The 19,919-nt window shown below is 37.6% G+C and overlaps 1 protein-coding gene across 1 annotated transcript in view; it reads left to right on the top strand.

The window, feature by feature from the left end:
- Positions 1-14,580, top strand: part of IL1RAPL1 (interleukin 1 receptor accessory protein like 1) — a 1,531,345-nt gene extending 1,516,765 nt beyond the window's left edge. The window contains exons 11-12 of the mRNA XM_058185954.1: positions 9,803-9,973; positions 12,543-14,580. Of these exons, the coding sequence (XP_058041937.1) occupies positions 9,803-9,973; positions 12,543-13,261 (890 nt within the window). The 3' untranslated portion in view covers positions 13,262-14,580. The remainder of the gene's footprint in view (positions 1-9,802; positions 9,974-12,542) is intronic.
- Positions 14,581-19,919: the final 5,339 nt, after the last annotated feature.

Genomic DNA, 19,919 nt, shown 5'->3' with positions numbered 1-19,919 from the left:
TATAACAACCACGGCAAGACTGACCTTTGCGCAATGTTGGAAGAATGCAAAGATGCCTTCCAAGGACTTAATAATTAATTAATTAAAAAATTGACTCAGACATAGTAAAAATTTGATGAAGTAAAATGTATAACATATAAGAACTTTGTAGTGATATGTAGTGTAAATGATTACAGTTCTGCACAAAAAATTCTTTTTTTGTATTTTTGTAATTTTGTATTGTTGTATTTACATTTTTGTCTTTTTGTTTGTTTTAAAATTAATAAAATATGGTTAAAAAAAAGTACTTAAGGGAGAAAGGATTAATTAAAATACCGGAAAATAAAAGGGAAATACTGAATGACAAAATAACTTTGGTAGAATTAAAAGAGGCAGTCAGGAAATTAATATAACATAACAACAGAGTTGGAAGGGACCTTGGAGGCCTTCTAGTCCAACCCCCTGCCCAGGCAGGAAACCCTACACCATCTCAGTCAGATGGTTATCCAACATTTCCTTAAATATTTCCAGTGTTGGAGCATTCACAACTTCTGCAGGCAAGTTGTTCCACTTATTAATTGTTCTAACTGTCAGGAAATTTCTCCTTAGTTCTAAGTTGCTTCTTTCCTTGATCAGTTTCCACCCATTGCTTCTTGTTCTACCCTCAGGTGCTTTGGAGAACAGCCCGACTCCATCTTCTTTGTGGCAACCCCTGAGATATTGGAACACTGCTATCATGTCTCCCCTAGTCCTTCTTTTTATTAAACTAGACATACCCAGTTCCTGCAACCGTTCTTCATATGTTTTAGCCTCCAGTCCCCTAATCATCTTTGTTGCTCTTCTCTGCACTCTTTCTAGAGTCTCAACATCTTTTTTACATCGTGGTGACCAAAACTGGATGCAATATTCCAAGTGTGGCCTTACCAAGGCATTATAAAGTGGCACTAAAACTTCAAGTGATCTTGATTCTATCCCTCTGTTTATGCAGCCCAGAACTGTGTTGGCTTTTTTAGCAGCTGCTGCACACTGCTGGCTCATATCTAAATGGTTATCCACTAGGACTCCAAGATCCCTCTCACAAGTACTACTATTGAGCAAGGTGCCACATATATGGTACCTGTGCATTTTGTTTTTTTGGCCTAAATGTAGAACCTTACTTTTTTCACTGTTGAATTTCATTTTGTTAGATAGCGCCCAATGTTCAAGTCTGTCAAGATCTTTCTGTAACTTGAGCCTATCTTCTGGAGTGTTGGCTATTCCTGCCAGCTTGGTGTCATCAGCAAATTTGATGAGTTCCCCATCTATCCCCTCGTCCAAGTCATTGATGAAGATGTTGAAGAGTACTTGTCTCTCGAGAAGCGCTCACTGAAGCAGCACGGGAAACTTTGGCCAGGCTCCTCGAGAGACGAGAGTTTGCAGGTGGCCAATCTAGCGTCTGCAATGGACAGCAAAGCCAGGGTTGGCTCCGGCTGCTTCTCTCTGCTGTAGTGTTTCCTGGACGCAGTTTACCGCTCCAAGCCCCAAGGGCTCCAAGCCCCAAGCATCCCCTCATCAGTCCCCTGCAGCAGCTCCCCTCCCCTCCTCCCCTCTTGTATGCCAAGCCATCCCCCATCAGAGGGACCCCGCAAGTCCCTTGCCACCTCTTCCATCCTTCTGCCCCCAGCCAGCCTTTTGGATTAGGTGGAAATACTGGATCTTCAGAAGTTGGGCAGCTATGGCCAGGAAGAAAAGGAAGAAGAGCAGCAATGGTTCCAGGAGGAGGAGGAGGAAACCTCCTCCTGGAGATACCTTTGAGATATCTTTGCCCAACTTTTCCACACAAAGCCAACTGGCTCTTTCCCCTTCTTTCCCTGTGGCTCTTTCTGGGGAAAAAAAGATTCCTTCCTCTTTTTGTAACCAGCTGGTGCTTTCCAAAGCTGGCTTTTCCAGCGTTAGCTGCCGAAATCTCCTTTGATTCTGATTTTTTAAAATTATTATTATTTACATTGGCTGTCCCTTTCCGCACATCTCCATTTTTCTCATTGATTTTTTTCCCCCCAACCATTGCAAAAAAATATTTTAAATCATTAAGATTTTTTGCCTAGCAGTAACGTTGTATTGTCTGTTAGTACTACAGTTTTTGAAAAACACCTTCCTACACTGCAGTTGTAATCCAAAAATTGTATTATTATTTAACATTATGTATTTTAAAATAATATGGAATTTACTGTGTAAAACTTTCAGAGAGGTTTATTACTTGGAGATAAGCATATAGTGTTTTTTATTACCAGTTTCTATCATTCTTGCCTCCCAAAATTTGTAGATTTTGCGCTTTTGTCTGCAAAGCAAGTCTTTACACAGTAGGAAAATTTTGTAGAATTTCCTTTTACAGACAAGTAAAATGGCCAACCAGAAGCACTGCTAGAGCAGACATGCATTATTTTTTACAGCTATGACTGAAGTGTAACATAGAAGACAGAAAAAGATATCCTGCTAGTAAGCACTGAACAGTGTAACATTGTTTATAGAGGGGTATTAAATCAGTTTCTTTCAGGAGCAATTGATAATATCTATTTACATATACTATCTGGAGACTTAGAGGAACGTTAACATTTCCTTGCTCTTGCCATTGATTTCTCCTATTTTCTTCACAACAAAAATCAGAATGTGACCTTACATAGTACTGAGATTCGGAATATTTGGCATTATTGACTGTTTAATGAAAAGTAATGAAGTTTGCCTTCATTCATCATTACAGGCTAGTACACCAAATGCACTGAAAGTAATGTATTAATTAAAATCAAAGGAGAAATGGAAGATTTTAACTATCCTGATATCAACACTGCAGCAAGTGGGAGATCAAACAAATTCCTAACCAACCTAACCGACAACTTAGTCATATAAAAGGTAGAGGAGGAAACTAGAAGAAAAGCTATACTGGACCTAATTCTTAGTTATAGAGAAGAAATGATAGAGGGAATTGAAGTTGCTGGAACTTTGGGTGAGAGTGACCACGTCATACTGAAAATCAATATAATGCAAACACAGGCAATAGAACACAATCCAACCAGTATCTTAAACTTTGAAAGATCTGATTTTAGCAAACTTAGAGAGACTCTAGGAGAGATTCCATGGATGAAAATTCTAAAGGGGAAAACAACTCAAGGAGGGTGGGGAATTCTGAAAAATGCAATCATAAAAGCCCAGTCTAATACCACTGAAAAAGAAAAATAAGAAATCCAATAAGAAATCAGCACAGTTTCACAACGATTTCTCTGACAAATTGAAAGACAAAAAAGGAGAAATAGAAAAAATGGAAAGAGGGACACATAACTAAGGAAAAATATCGGCAAACAGCAAGAAGCTGCAAAGATAAAGTCAGGAAAGCAAAGGGTCAGAATGAATAGACTTGCAAAAAAAGGTCAAAGATAATTTTTAAAAAGTTTTAACATATGAATAAGAAGAAAAAAGTCAAGGAAACATAGGTCCGCTAAAAAGAGAAGATGGCAAGAAAGTAACAGGCAAGAGAAAGAAAGAAGAGCTGCTTTAACCCAACCAATTAAAAAAATTACCACCAAAGACAGACTAGAAATAAAAATTAAAATAAGCAAGAAAATGGTAAGAGAACACCTGTTTGATCTTGATAAATATATTGTACATCACCGGGACCTGACGGATTACATTCCAGAGTTCTTTAGGAATTGGCAGATGTTATTTTAGAACCATTGCACTGTATCTTTCCAAAATTCTGGAGCATTGTGGAATTGCCTGGGGATTGGAAAAGAGCTAATGTGGTTTCCATTTCAAAAAAGGGGAAAAAGAGACATGGAAAGTACAGACCAATCAGCCTAACATCAATACCTGAGAAGATAACTGAAAAAGATAATAAAAAAACAGATCTGTGAACATCTGGATACATGCATAAGCGCACCAGCAAGCCTACCATCCCTGTCCTAATGTTTTCTTTTATTCGTATCCATTTCATATATTTATAATTATGTTTACACTTAAAATACAAGCTTGATGAATAAAAAAATAAAATAAAGTTATAACTAGAAGCCAGCGAGGTTTGTTAAAAACAGATCTTGTCAAACCAATTTTATTTCATTCTTTGATAAAGTGACTTAGTAGACCAGTGAAATGCAGTGGCCATACCATCATTCCAGATACTCTTCTAACTAAGCTAAACCAGCTACAGGTACCTGAACACACTTGTAAGTGGATCATAAGCTTTCTAACAAACAGGAAGCAGCAGGTGAAGCTAAGCAAAATCACATCAGATACCTGTACAATTAGCACACCCCCCCAAAGCTGTGTGGTCTCCCCACTTCTCTTCTCTCTGTATACCAATGACTGCATCTCTAATGATAGCATTCAGGAAAAAACTGTTCTTGTGTCTAATTGTTCTGGTGTGCAGTGCTCTATAGCATCGTTTTGAGGTAGGAGTTGAAACAGTTTATGTTCAACTTATTATATTCAATTAAAAATGTTCTTTCTGCACCAACTCAGAAAGCTCAAACTGCCCAAGAGGCTGCTGATACAGTTCTACAGAGAAATTATTGAGTTTGTTATCTGCACCTCTATAACTGTCTGGTTTGGTTCTGCAACCCAACAAGACAGACACAGACGTCAGAGGACTGCAGAACAAAAAAAATTGCTACCAACCTGCCTTCCATTGAGGACCTGTATACTGCACGAGTCAAAAAAAGGGCTGTGAAAATATTTACAGATCCCTCACATCCTGGACATAAACTGTTTCAATTCCTACCCTCAAAACGACGCTATAGAGCACTGCACACAAGAACAACTAGATACAAGAACAGTTTTTTCCCAAACGCCATCACTCTGCTAAACAAATAATTCCCTCAACACTGTCAAACTATTTACTAAGTCTGCACTACTATTAATCTTCTCATCATTCCCATCACCCATCTCCTTCCACTTATGACTGTAACTTTGCTGCTTGTATCCTTACGATTTATACTGATATTGATTGTTTCCTGATTGCTTATTTGTACCCTATGACTATCATTGTGTTGTACCTTATGATTCTTGATGAACATATCTTTTTTTTTATGTACACTGAGAGCATATGCACCAAAACAAATTCCTTGTGTGTCCAATCACACTTGGCCAATAACAATTCTATTCTATTCTATTCGATTCTATTCTATTCGATTCGATTCGATTCTAAGGCATTCAACAAAGTAGAACACAACCTACTTCTTGGTAAGCTAGAAAATTGCCACCATCACAACCAAATGAATTTGTAACTGGCTGACAAACTTACTCAATGAGTAGTCCTTAATGGTACTACATCTACATAGAGAGAAGTAAGGAGTGGGGTACCACAAGGTTTTATTTTAGGCCCCAGTACTCCTCAATATCTTCATAAATAACTCAGATGAGGGAATAGAAGGGAAACTCATCAAATTTGCAGATGACACTAAGCTAGCAGGAATAGCCAACACTCCAGAAGACAAGCTCAGGATCCAAAAAGATCTCGACAGACTTGAACAATGGGCCCTATCCAACCACATGAAATTTAATGTGGAGAAAAGCAAGGTTTTACACCTAGGCAGGAAAAACCAAAGTTACAAGTACAGATTACGCGAAACCTGGATCAAAAACAGTAATTGTGAGAGGGACCTTGGAGTCCTAGTGGACAATCACTTAAACATAAGCCAGCACTGTGCGGCAGTAGCCAAAAAAGCTGCTTGATTGTATAAACAGGCATAGAATCAAAATCACATGAAGTATTAGTACAACTTTATAAAACCTTAATTTTATATAACTTACCTGGAATACTGCATCCAGTTTTGGTAAATCACAATACAAAAAAGATGTTGAGACTTTGAAAAAAGTGCAGAGAAGAACAACTAAGATGATTAAAGATCTGAAGACTAAAACATCTGAAGAACAGCTGCAGGATTTGGCTTTGGCAGTCTAGAGAAAAGAAGGTCTAGGCGTGACATGATAGCAGTATTCCAGTATTTGAGGGGTTGCTACAAAGAAGTCAACTTATTTTCCAAAGCACCAGATGGCAGGACAAGAAACAATGGATGGAAACTAATCTAGGAGACATGCAACGTGGAATTAAGGAGAAACTTCCTAACAGTGAGTTGTGGGTGCTTCATTCCTGGAGATTTTTAAGAAAGACTGGATAGCCATTGTCTGAAATGGTATAGGATCTCTTGCTTGAGCAGAGGGCTGGACCTTGAAGGTCTATTCTATTTTATAATATAAACATTTGTGAGAAAATACAGTATTATTTAAAAACAAAAACATTTCTGGCATGTCTCCTATGAACTTTTTCAAGGCATATTGTGAAAATTAATTTTTTTCTCATAGTTTATAACAGGCATGTCACTTTTGTTATTGTCTGTTTGACTGCATTTCTTAAGCCCCAAGGCAATAAAAATACATTAGGATCTTTGTAAGATTAAAATGCTAAAGCTGCTATGAATATTGTAAATGTCTTATGAAGGCAGTAGGTAGAGAAATGAAGAAGGAATCTAGTTTTCAATTTGAAATGAGAATCTGGCTTTTGTAATCATGAAAATACTATTTTTATTTTATTTATTTTATTTCATCAAGCATGTATTTTATGACAGATACAGGTGTAAACATAATTATAAATACATGAAAAGGATACAAATAAAAGAAAACATTAGGACAGGGATGGTAGGCACGCTGGTGCGCTTATGCACACCCCTTACGCACATTCCTCTTAGGAATGGGGTGAGGTCTTCAGTAGACAGTCTAAGGTTAAAGTTTGGGGGATTTGGGAAAGAAACCACAGAGTCAGGTAGTGCATTCCAGGTGTTGACAACTCTTACTGAAGTTGTGTTTTCTGCAATCTAGTTTGGATCAGTTTACCATGAGTTTGTATCTATTGTGTGCTCTTGTAATGTTTTGGTTGAAGCTGAAATATTAATTGGCTGGTAAGACATTGTAGCAGATGATTTTATGTACTATGCTTAGGTCAGACTGAAGACGGCGAAGTTCTAAGTTGTCTAAACCCAAAGTTTTGAGTCTGGTGGCATAAGGTATTTTGTTGTGAGCAGAGGAGTGGAGGATTCTTCTTGTGAAATATCTCTGGACTTGTTTGATTGTATTAATGTCCAATATGCAGTGCGGGTTCCAGACAGATGAGCTGTATTTAAGAATTGGTCTGGCAAAAGTTTTGTATGCCCTAGTTTGCAGTTCAATATTATCAGAGAAGAAGCTATGCAAGATTAGGTTATGTCGTGTCCCACTCCTCCGCTGACGGCTGGGTCAGGGAAATCCGAATCAGGCTTGCCTCTGCAGCTCTGCCCAAAGTCCTAGCAAAGTCCTCAGAGCAGGCAGGAGACCAGTAAGTGACTTCAGCAAGATAAGTTCGACTTTTGCCTGACTCAGAGACTGCCAGAAAGTAGATCCTTTATATAGGCCATGGGGTGTGGCTCCATGACTCAGCACTCATTAAGGCCTGCCCCTCCCTTCCTTCTGTTGCCTCCACCTCTCCAATCTTCTGATGCGAGGATTACTCCAATCAGCTGTTGTTGGGAGTAAACCCTCCTCAGGCTGTGGAGGAGGGGGAGGGGTCTAGCTGCTCCGTTTGCCTGGGCATGGAGTCAGGGCTGGGGCAGGGAGATGCTCCTTCTTCTGCAGTTTGTGTGGGCATGGAGCCAGGACTTGGGCTGGGAGGCATACATTCCTCAGTGTTCGGGAGCAGGTAAGAAGGCCCCGGCTGCTCTGAGGGCGGGCAAGACACAACAGGTTAACAGCTCCTAATGCTTTTTTAGCAATGCTGTTACAGTGAGCTCTGGCACTTAGATCATTTGAGATGAGTACTCCAAGGTCTTTGACAGAGTGAGGGTTGTCTGTTAGGTCATATCCATCCAGCTTGTATTTTGTGTTCTGATTTTTTTTGCCAATGTGTAAGACAGAGCATTTGTTGGTTGAGATTTGGAGTTGGCAATTGTTTGACCATTCTGACACATAGTCAAGGTCTTTTTGTAGAGTAGCAGCATTGTCAGTGGTGTTGAATAATTTTACATCATCCGCAAAGAGAATGAAGTTGCTTATAATACGATCACAAAGGTCATTTATATGAAGTATAAAGAGTGTGGGTCCTAAAACGCTGCCTTGGGGGGACACCACTGTTAACAGGTGTAGGGTTAGGTAAGGTGTTCCCTATTTTGAATACTTGCTGCCTGTTTGATAGGAATGCAGCTATCCATTTATGCAGGAATCGGGAAATGACATAAGATTTTAGTTTTAGAAGTAGCTTGTCGTGTACCACTGAATCAAAGGCTTTACATAAGTCAATATAAATTGCATCTATTGATTTACCCCGGTCGAGTTTTGAAGTCCATATGTTTTTGCAGTGTAATAGTTGCAGATTGCAGGACAATTTTTTTCTAAAGCCAAATTGCTTGTTAGAGAATAGGTTGTTAGTCTCTAAGTAGAGGGTAATGGATTGGTTTATGATTGATTCCATGACTTTGCAGGTGACACAACATAATGAGATTGGGACTTCCTGTTTGGCACCGTAGGTGATGGCGGTGATCTTTACGATCACCAACCTCTGGATTATGTGGAATTGCTAGGACAGCTTAAATCTGCTGATTTAAGTGATCATTTAAGTGATGGTTAATGTACAGGGATTATTGAAGATGTATAAATATAATTAATGTAGGGTCGGGTCTGCCCAGTTACCATTTTAGAACGGTGGGGAGGGAGAAAAGAGAGAGTAGGAGGTAGGAAAGAGGAGAAGAGGAAGGAAGAGGGGTAGAAGAGGGAGAAGGAAGGTGTAGGGTGGAGGGAGGAGAGGATGTAGATAAGAGAAGGAGAGGAAGGTTAGGAAAGTAAAAGAAGGTAGAAGAGGGAAGAGTGTTAAAAAGGGGGGTGGTGACTGGGCAAGCCCGACTAATTGTATATAACTGTACATTGGATGAGTTGTTTGACATGATTGTAAAAATAAAACTTTTTTATGAAAAAAAAAACATAATGAGATTGGTCTGTAATTATCAACTAGGCTGGGATCACCCTTTTTGAAGATAGGGATGACTGTGGCTAGTGACTATAAATTTGGTAAGAGCTGGTTCTGAAAGATATTCCGTAGATTATGCTAAGTGGTTCTGCTATGGTAGTTGAGAGTTCTTTAGGAAGTAGGCACATAATCCATCAGGGCCAATTGATAGAGATGGTTGTAGGTTGCGTAGTGACTTTTCAACAGCATCTTCTGTGAAATCGACATGTAGTAGATCATTGTGAGTAGTTGTGGTAAGATTGGGAAATGAGGGGCATGAGCCATTTCTGTTTACAAAGACTGAACTGAAGAATGTGTTGAAGTGGTTGGCCTTAATGGTTTCATCATTACAGTCTTTCCCGTTTGGTCCTTTTAATGGTGGGATGGATCTTGAGTCTTTAAGTTTGTTGTTTATAAAATTGTAGAAAGCCCAGGTGGATTTAGTGCATATTAGGTTTTCCTCTTTTGCTGTAGTAATTGATGCATTCTGCCTTTATCTGTCGGCATACAGTTTTGCAGCAAATTTGGAAGTTAGCTACATAGCCAGTTTTGTTTTTGCACCAAAGAGGGGGTTTTTTTTGGTCTGAAGCCTCCTTATTGTTATGGGTAATTTATTTTTCCTGGTTTTGGGGGTTATTATCTATAGAGAAGATGGAGCACAAGCAGCTACTTAGTAATATATGATCAAATAGAAAAGATGAAGAATAAATAAGAAATATTTCAGAATAATATACATGGACATATAAAATAGGAAGAGGAAAATCAGTATGAAATAAAATCTATCTTCTTTTTCATCTGTCTCTCTTCTCTGTCCCTTTATATTTACAGATAACAAAGATTATGATGCCTATTTGTCATATACCAAAGTGGATCCTGACCAATGGAATCAGGAAACTGGGGAAGAAGAACGATTTGCTCTTGAGATCTTACCAGATATGCTTGAAAAGCATTATGGGTACAAACTATTCATTCCTGATAGAGATTTAATTCCAACTGGAAGTAAGTTTTTAAACACACACACACACCTATGCACATGCACTCATTTTGCGTAGCACATTCACAATGTGCTGTTTAGGTACATTTTAATGCGATACTGTACTAATGCTGTTTATTATACATTCCAGTAAGATAAGTAATCAAAGCATATTAATAATTACAATGGTACTAATACTAAAAATAATAAGCACTCTATATATTAGCTTTTATTAACATAAGATATATAGTAACAGAATTAAATGTTCTTTGAAAAATTCATTGCATACATAGCATAAGCATTGCATACTTAATAGCCTAATTAAAAAGTGTCTAGTCTAACTAAAAGTGTCTATATAAAATTTTGTCTTATATCTTGTCTTTATACAAAAATAAAATCTTACAAATATTTTTAACAGCAGTAAAACTAACAGAAGAAACAAATCAGACTAAGTTGTCAGTTTTCTAGAACTGACTATATATTGTAGATATAGTCTAGAATTAAGTTACTATAGTTCTAGTATATAGAGATTGTGTGAGATGGTGTTTAAATGGTTTCCTATCCTGTCACTATCACAAACATACCCTGGAGTTGAAAAGCTAGCTGAAATGTAAGCCCATAAATAGATCTGTATCCTTTAGCCTAATTTGTATTCTTTATTAAGTGGAAATATACGTCTTTGAAGCCTGAAATAGCATAACATAGCACTTAGACTTAAATATCCTTCACAGTGCTTTACAACTGTCTCTAAGCAGTTATGGCAGCATATTGCCCCTAACAATCTGGGTCCTCATTTTACTGACCTCGGAAGGGTGGAAGGCTGAGTCAACCTTGAGCTGGTGAAGTCCGAACTGCCAAACTGCTGGCAACCAGTGATCAGCAGAAGTAGCCTGCAGTACTGCATTCTAACACTGCGCCACCGTGACTCTTTTTTTTAAAATTTGAATTTATATCCCGCCCTTCTCCAAAGACTCAGGGCGGCTTACATTGTGTAAGGCAACAGTCTCATCCTATTTGTATATTTATATACAAAGTCAACTTATTGCCCCCCCAACAATCTGGGTCCTCATTTTACCTACCTTATAAAGGATGGAAGGCTGAGTCAACCTTGGGCCTGTCGTGTCCCACTCCTCCGCTGACGGCTGGGTCAGGGAAATCCGAATCAGGCTTGCCTCTGCAGCTCTGCCCAAAGTCCTAGCAAAGTCCTCAGAGCAGGCAGGAGACCAGTAAGTGACTTCAGCAAGATAAGTTCGACTTTTGCCTGACTCAGAGACTGCCAGAAAGTAGATCCTTTATATAGGCCATGGGGTGTGGCTCCATGACTCAGCACTCATTAAGGCCTGCCCCTCCCTTCCTTCTGTTGCCTCCGCCTCTCCAATCTTCTGATGCGAGGGTCACTCCAATCAGCTGTTGTTGGGAGTAAACCCTCCTCAGGCTCACCTGCTGTGGAGGAGGGGGAGGGGTCTAGCTGCTCCGTTTGCCTGGGCATGGAGTCAGGGCTGGGGGAGGGAGATGCTCCTTCTTCTGCAGTTTGTGTGGGCATGGAGCCAGGACTTGGGCCGGGAGGCATACATTCCTCAGTGTTCGGGAGCAGGTAAGAAGGCCCCGGCTGCTCTGAGGGCGGGCAAGACACAACCGGGGCTGGTGGGACTCGAGCCTGCAGTAATTGTAATTGCAGGCAGCTGTGTGTTAATAACAGGCTGCATTAGCCTGGTAAGCCACTTCCCTTCCTTCTTAAATGAAATACACCACTGTGGCTCTTAAATGAAATGATGGAGACTACCAAGAAGTATAGCACGCAATAGAAAATGTCTTTGGATTAATAGCAATATACTATAGCATCACAAATTTTTATCAGTTGTTTTACTCTTAAATATAAAGCTATTAGACAATCTTTATATAATCATCTTTTTCCATTGACAACTTAAACCAAATTCACCTTTCCTTGATAAAATTTATTTTCTCATAGATACCACCCACTGAAAGTGGACATCAGACAGGCTTCAACAGTTCCAGTTAAATAAAGATGTCCTTTTTGCCTTTGCAGTTTGCACAGATATAATGTGCCATATTAGTGGAATGATTAAATTATGAAATTAGATTGCATTAAGCTGAGTTATATTCCAAAAGTGAAAAAATAGGTCCATCTGCATGCAATAAAAAATCTGTATAGGACATATTCTATAAAAAACAAATATGTATTGTAGAAAGAGTGGCTCTTTCCTTGCGGTTTTTAAATTAAATTTACCTGAAGTACTGATTTCCCCTTTCCAGGAAATAAAAAGGAAAAGTTCCTTATATTCTTCAATCACAGAAGGTTGCTCTCTATTTGCTTCCTGGAAAGGGGGGAAAGACAACTCTCCTAGCAGTTTTTATACACAGCTCTGGAGGGAGCTATTTTCTTCCTATTCTGAATGGGTTCTCACCTAGGAACAATAACTCTGAACAGAAATGTACATGTGAATACTTCTTTCCAAATTTACATTGAATGTTTTTAAAGATGTAAATTAATAGTACTTATTTAAGATCTGCTTACAGATTACAGTCCAGGTATATATATTTTTTCTGATCTTGAGTTGCTCTTTTGCTTATCAGCCTACATAGAAGACGTGGCAAGATGTGTAGACCAAAGCAAGCGACTGATAATTGTCATGACTCCAAATTATGTGGTCAGAAGAGGCTGGAGCATCTTTGAATTGGAAACCAGACTTAGGAACATGCTCATTACAGGAGAAATTAAAGTGATCCTCATTGAATGCAATGAACTGCGAGGAATTATGAACTACCAGGAAGTTGAGGCACTGAAACATACCATCAAGCTTCTAACTGTTATTAAATGGCATGGACCAAAATGCAACAAGTTGAATTCCAAATTTTGGAAACGTTTACAGTATGAAATGCCTTTTAAGAGGATAGAACCTATTACCCATGAGCAGGTTTTAGATGTTAGTGAGCAGGGGCCCTTTGGGGAATTGCAGACAGTCTCAGCAATTTCAATGGCTGCTGCTACCTCCACTGCTCTTGCCACTGCCCACCCAGATTTGCGTTCCACTTTTCATAACACATATCATTCCCAGATGCGTCAAAAACACTATTATCGAAGCTATGAATACGATGTACCTCCTACTGGCACCCTGCCTCTTACCTCAGTAGGTAACCAGCATACTTATTGCAATATCCCAATGACACTTATTAATGGACAGAGACCACAGACAAAAACTAACCGAGAGCAGAATCCTGATGAGGCTCATACAAACAGTGCAATCCTGCCCCTCTTACCACGGGAAACTAGTATCTCCAGTGTCATTTGGTGACATCGGTGCAAGGGGGAAGTCAGCTCCCTTGATCAGAAGCAAGGTCTGCAGTCTGGTGCCTGGAACTACATCCTCGACTGCTGCTGTTAAACATGCATTACAATCTATGAAATATGAGGAAAAACAGGGTCTTGTACATAAAGTTTTGGAAATTTCTTTGTCGCATCAGTCTTCCTGTTTTATCCATGTCTTTACCATCCACATGTTGATTTTGTTTTATATGTCATTAAGATTTGTATATTTACATTTTTTTAAAAAAAGAAAAGAAATGAAGAGTGCTGTATAGATAGGGGTTTTTTTTTCTTCATTAGTATACTTTGAGTGCATTTTAAACATTTTTGGGGGGAATGCTTGGATAAAACTGTTTTTAATCTAGAAGCAGTATCCATTTTTTGGTCGGCCTAGGCCAATACCCAGAGTCATGCTTGCAGCAACTCGCCATTGTCTGTTTGTATGTGTGTGTGTGTGCAGTGCGCGCTTGTGCAGTGCACACATGGGTGCCTATTGAGGTAAGTGTGAAATCACTTGCTCTTGGGAGGTCCCCACAAATGTTTCATAATCTTTTCTTCATCTTTTTATCACACTACTACACTCTGCCCTTTTCCCATCACCTTTTTAAAGCAGCACATTGAGTGAAATTAAAGATGGTCTAATTGTCTAATATTTCACACAGTAAATAGTTGTGAACAACAACGAAAAACCCAGTCTGTATTACTTGCTTCACAATAACCACTATAACCACTATGGAATCTATAGAAAGAATAATAGATTTTTCTGTTTGGTTTTATGAGTTGTTTGTATTCCTTTTTATATAGAAATAACATGCCAACTCTAATTCATTCTCTTCCTGGGAAATTATTTGATTTGTTTGTTTGTTTGCTTGAAATCAATGGTTTCTTTTCTTATTTACATTCTTCAAATGAGATTATTGATATCTGTCAAGGAAGTAAGGCAGTAGGCACTGAAGAGCATTAAATCCTGCAGAGATTTCCAATGCTGGCTTCCAAACCAAACTATAATAGAAGGACAATATCTAAAATGGTTTGTCACATTGTATTACATAAAATGCTGTCTTTTAAGAACTATGGAACATACTTTTTCAATCAAGTTTGAAACATATGTATATTCAAGTTTGATCATCACCTTTTCTTTTCACTGATACATCCAGAATTTAGCATTCTTTATTATTCAGTATTATCTTTTCTTAAGCTTGTAATAACACATTTTTTTAAATTTCAAGGTTGTTTAAAGGAGATCTCAGGAGGTAGCAAAAAGTAAATACCAACAAAAATCAATATTTTATAAAATATTAATATTTAAACCAGAAGGAGAAATGTTGGAAATAATGTTATTGAATAAAATAAACTAGTTTTATTTTAAATGTATTATTTCATCTTTAAAGAGTTAAAGAAAAAAAACATGTATTTTGGCTTTGCAATTGTTTTATGCATAAATCTAAGGACTGAACTTTGCCTATTTGGATTCAATAAGAATTTGTCATAAATATTAACAGATTTAACTCCTCAATCACCTACTGTTAACAGAATGACCACTACTATTCATATTTCCACCTATCAATGTAATCGCCACCTTTCATATAAGAAGGCAGCCAACAATAGATTATATGATTACTATAGCACTAGACTAATAGAGCACATTTCTTACAACATAAACTGATGTAGTAAATTACTGATATTAATTAATATGCCCAGAGGAGAATATAGCATAGTTTAATGTTGCATTAAAAATGCAACAATTTAACAGCAACAATCATGTGAAACTGCAGATCTTTTTCTTCATTGGAAAGAAAAAGGAAAGCGTTTTCTATACAATTAATAAGACATAGCTAATATAATAGATGTGTTGTGTGTTTATTTTGACTGCCACCATAAAAAAGGCCTATATTTTGGGTCAAATAAGATGTTACCAATTAATTTTAAGCTAAAATCTAGATGTTTGGGTTCCATTGGTACATGAAAAATAACTGGTATTATGGTATAGATAGTCAAGAAAACACTTGAAAGCTGAATTAGGATGTATAGGATGCTTTTTGACATAATTTAACTAACAATATTCATTTCTGTGACTGTTCACTCAAGTCCTTTTCTATTTCCCTTCAACACAGAGACACAAAAGAAAAAATGTGGACATGGGTCAAATAAACACACTAAACATAAAATGCTGTCAAGTCGGATTTGAAAGTTCACATTCTTTAAAAGTTCATTCTTTGAAAATTTAAAATAGCTATTATTGATTATAGACACCTGCGAGGCAGTAGTGTAATTAATCACTTTTGATAAGATTCCAAATCAGAGAAATCCAAATAACTAACAAAAGATGCAACAGCTTTTCCTTTAAAATTTTTAATCTTACATTTGATTTGTGAAGTAATGTAAAGCATTGCAATCTGACAACAGTCACACTGTAGAGTCTAGCTGGATGGTATTCTTTGATATTTTTTTTCCTCACAAGGAACACTTTTGTCCTCTATTTTTAAAGTAGATTGAAGCACTTTGAATAGCATGATTCAGGGATTAATAGATACTATTTGATATTCATGCTACTTAAAGATTTTCTTATAATGCTTTGTCATATTATTCCGAAAGAAATGACAGAATTGGTTTAGGGGAAAACACAAAACAAATGAAAAAATGTCATTAATGGTTTGAGAAACATTCCACCTAAGTCATTCCTTTTCTATAAACAGCTCTGTTTGAGAAACAGTATAGGATCTGTCATATGTTCAAAATGCATACTTAATGTTTGACTTAAGTTCTGTTAGAACACAAAATAAAAAGAAAAAAAATGCCCTAATTATTGGGCTCCATTCTTCTTTATTGGGGAAAGAGAGGGAGAAAAATGTTCTAATTTTGCAGTGTTTGCATGCAAAGCCAAATTTCAGGGCCATCCTTAAAAATAGAATGCATGTAAAGAAAGTTCAAAGTCTCTGCAAATGTTAGCATGTATAACTTTCATTTCAAGATTGCTGAAATAAAGTTGAAAGCCTAATTGGTAGGAAAAGGATGTTTTTCTCTTTCAAATGCCATAAGTAATTATAAGGCTGCATAACCTCATAGCTATGCTGGAAATATTTTGTTAATACTGAGCTACAAATCTCGGGACTTTCAAACCTTCACTGTCATCTTTTATTTTTGTAACATAAAAGTTCAAAACAAAGAAAGTAGTAAATGAATGACTAAAGGGATTATTTAAAAAAAATTCCTATGAGCATCAATAGTATGGCTTGACTAAGAATTCTAATGTTAAGAGTTAGGATATACTGCAAATTTTCTCAAATTCCTCCTCCCAGTTGCAGGCTATTGAAAAACTAGTCCAAACATTATGATATCAATTCCAGAATAGTACTGGAAATGCCATTAGAAGTGTGTGGTTCCACAAAGATTATCTCAATTTTGTCTTTGCTGAAAATCTTTGCTGATAGTTACTACCACAAACATAACAAGTAGAAGCATCTGTCTGGATACAATACATAATCCTGGAAACAATTTCCTAGAGTTTTATTAGTACACGCTATTCTTTTTATTCCACATCTCAGCAGTGGTTTGCACAATATTTTATGAGCTAAAGTTTAGACATGTCAGTTCATGATGATGCTTCCAATTGTGAAATAACCACAGTACTGAATAATATAGAATTCTTCCTGTCTAGATATTGATTTCATAAACTGAGTAGGGTTGGATATATTTATTTACATCCAGTGTGTGGAAGTAATGGGATTCCTTTGCCCTAAGTTTCAGCAGTAACTTGTTCTTTAGTCCAGAGGCAAAGAGCATAGCCCATTTACTGGAAAAGTAGCACTCAGACATTCAAACAGCTCTCTGGAAGTGGATGCAAATATCCTTGATGTTTTCAGATTTCGTTCAAGTCAATATCAATAGAGACTTTACTGACACACCTTTTTAGTCAGGTGTTGGAATCTACAACTTCTGTGAAGTATTTCTGTTCATGGATAGTATCCTGTCTAAATTATTTGTACAAATCCACAAGTTAACTCTTGATGAACTGTTCATGAACCTCTGTCATGAACAGATGTCCTCTTAAGGGACCAAGAAAAACAGAAAATACAAGACCCACCCATTCAATGGCAAAAAATTTACATAATTAGCTTATACAACTGATATCGCCAGAAATTCTCAGCTGTTGACTAGGAAGGATTAAACAGGCAGTTAGCCATGCAGGAAATATGCACCCTTTACTTTACCAAAGTATCATATTATCTATAAGCTGTACAATTGTAGTTAATATTTTCACACTTGTAAAATGGTTTGTCATGTTGTAACCACTTAACCCACCCACCCCTTTCCAAATCCCATATGTTGTATTTGCTGGCCAAATTGGAAAGTTATGATATCCCATTAATGTGCAGTAAAAAAAAAGTAAATATTTATACTTCGGTAACACTAAAAGAATAGGTCTGACAAAGTCTGCATTTATTTCCCTTTCTTTATATAAAGTAGCTTTATTCATGTGCAAAACAGAATGTTAAAATTTCTATGTTGATATGCCTGGCTTTTATAAGCTAGCTAATTTAACGAATTTTGACCAATCATGTAACCATGGTCAGTCCACTTAGATGGACATGATCTGGAAAGCCAGTATTCTAGGCAACAATGTAAAGTCTGAAAAACTGTTTCAGAGATCTAAATTGAATGGTACCACTTGTCCAGTATACCAACCACAAAGTCTTATTAAGGAACAGACAAAGAATTGATTATTTTGTATCCCTTCTTTGTCTATTATGCAGCATGCTCCTTGTAGATGAAATTGCTATTCTGACATATTCTTCTGACTTTCCTATTGGGGGATAACATACATAGAGCCCTGATACGAAGTAATCTCTCAACCTTACATTTCTCAACTGCACTGAGATCCTAAAGATTTGGGGTATGTGCATTTGTATGCACATGCAGCTGAACAAACCAACACATTCACATCTTAGAGGTAATGAATTATGAAAGTAATAATTATGAACTGGAAAAAGTTCAACATTCTCCAAGAGTCTAAAAATAACATACAGTAAAATCAAATCATTTGTTTGTTTGTTTTATAAAAATCAAAAGAATATTTATTTAGTTCACTGCCAGATCTGTCCTACATATGCAGGTAATCCTTGTGTAATGCTGGTAATCAGAATTTCCATTGCTAAACAATGCAGTTGTAAAGTGTGATGTCAATGCATCAGTTATCAATGGCAATCCCAGCATTAGGCGAGGATCATAAATCATTAAGCAAAAATCTTCTCACAACTTCCTGCCAGCTTCTAACAGCAGGGAAGCTGGCAGGAAGTTACAAGTCCAAGGTGGCTCACAAACCACCTTGGGGCCAGGGGCCGGAATAGCTCAGGCTGGTAAAGCCTGTTATTAAGAACACAAAGCCTGCAATTACTGCAGGTTCAAGCCCGGCCCAAGGTTGACTCAGCCTTCCATCCTTTATAAGATAGGTAAAATGAGGACCCAGATTGTTGGGGGGGCAATAAGTTGACTTTGTAAAAATATACAAATAGAATGAGACTATTGCCTTATACACTGTAAGCTGCCCTGAGTCTTCGGAGAAGGGCGGGGTATAAATGTAAAAAAAAAAACAAAAAAAAAAACAGGTTAGCAGGCAGGTAAATGGCAGGATGGGGAGGACTGTGTGGGTGACTGATGAAGTCCAGCACAAGCCCAGCAAAGCAGGGGTGGCTGTTGCTACTCAAGAACACTTACCAGAACAATTTACATCCTTCCCTGCTGGCTTCTCCAATCACTTAGCTTGAGGGAAGCCAGCATAGAACTTCATAAATGGTGATAAATGCAAGCTGGTTGCCAAGGGTCCATATTGTGATCACGTAACCTTGATATGCTGAGATGGACTGGTTGTAAGTGCCATTTGTTCAATGCTAACTTTGAATGGTCTCTGAATTAATCAAAACTACCTCCCTTTCAGGAGGTAAAGTTTAAATGTTCATAGGCTTCATCTTATGTATTTAAAAAGACTAATTTCACTTATATTTTACACTGTCTCATTCTTGGTTAACTGAAACAGGCATAATTTAATACATAATGAAGTTTGAATACTAATTGACAGTTTAGGCTAGAATCAAGTTAAATAAACTTTCAAAACTGCAGCTTCAAAGCTGGTCATACAAGATGTTTAAATAGTTCAGTATTTTAAGAAATTAATGTTATTTCTTTTTTTTACCCTCAAAATAATAATGCTAAACATATATTTTTGTGTGTGCGTGCACGTCCACACATATTATTGTCTATTAAGAATGCATTCAGGGAGAAGCTTCGTTGACATTGTGGCAAGATCAGACATGAGGAGCAGGCCAAATCCTCCCTGTTGGTGGGCTCCGAGAGGAGCCAAAGCCTCCCTGTAGGGGAGGTGAAGCAAAGAGGGGTGCCCTGCATGGTTGCAGAGAGCCGCAACTCTCCTGCCTGACCCGAGGTTTTTCTTTCCCTCTCAGTCACAACAAGGAGAAGAGACAGCCTAAACATGGCTGCCATGAAGCTGGGACAGCCAAGGAACACTTAAGACTGGTGCTGGAGTGGAGTTAGTGAACAGTGATTGGAGCTGGGTGAGAAGATCCCTCTCTTTTTTTGCATTTAGTCCCTAAACTTAAAGGAAAAAAGAAGAAAATTCAGAGAAGAAAAGA

Source organism: Ahaetulla prasina, chromosome 5 (genome assembly GCF_028640845.1).
Source record: "Ahaetulla prasina isolate Xishuangbanna chromosome 5, ASM2864084v1, whole genome shotgun sequence".
In the NCBI taxonomy this organism is placed as follows: Eukaryota; Metazoa; Chordata; class Lepidosauria; order Squamata; family Colubridae; genus Ahaetulla; species Ahaetulla prasina.
This window is presented reverse-complemented; position numbering and strand designations above follow the sequence as displayed.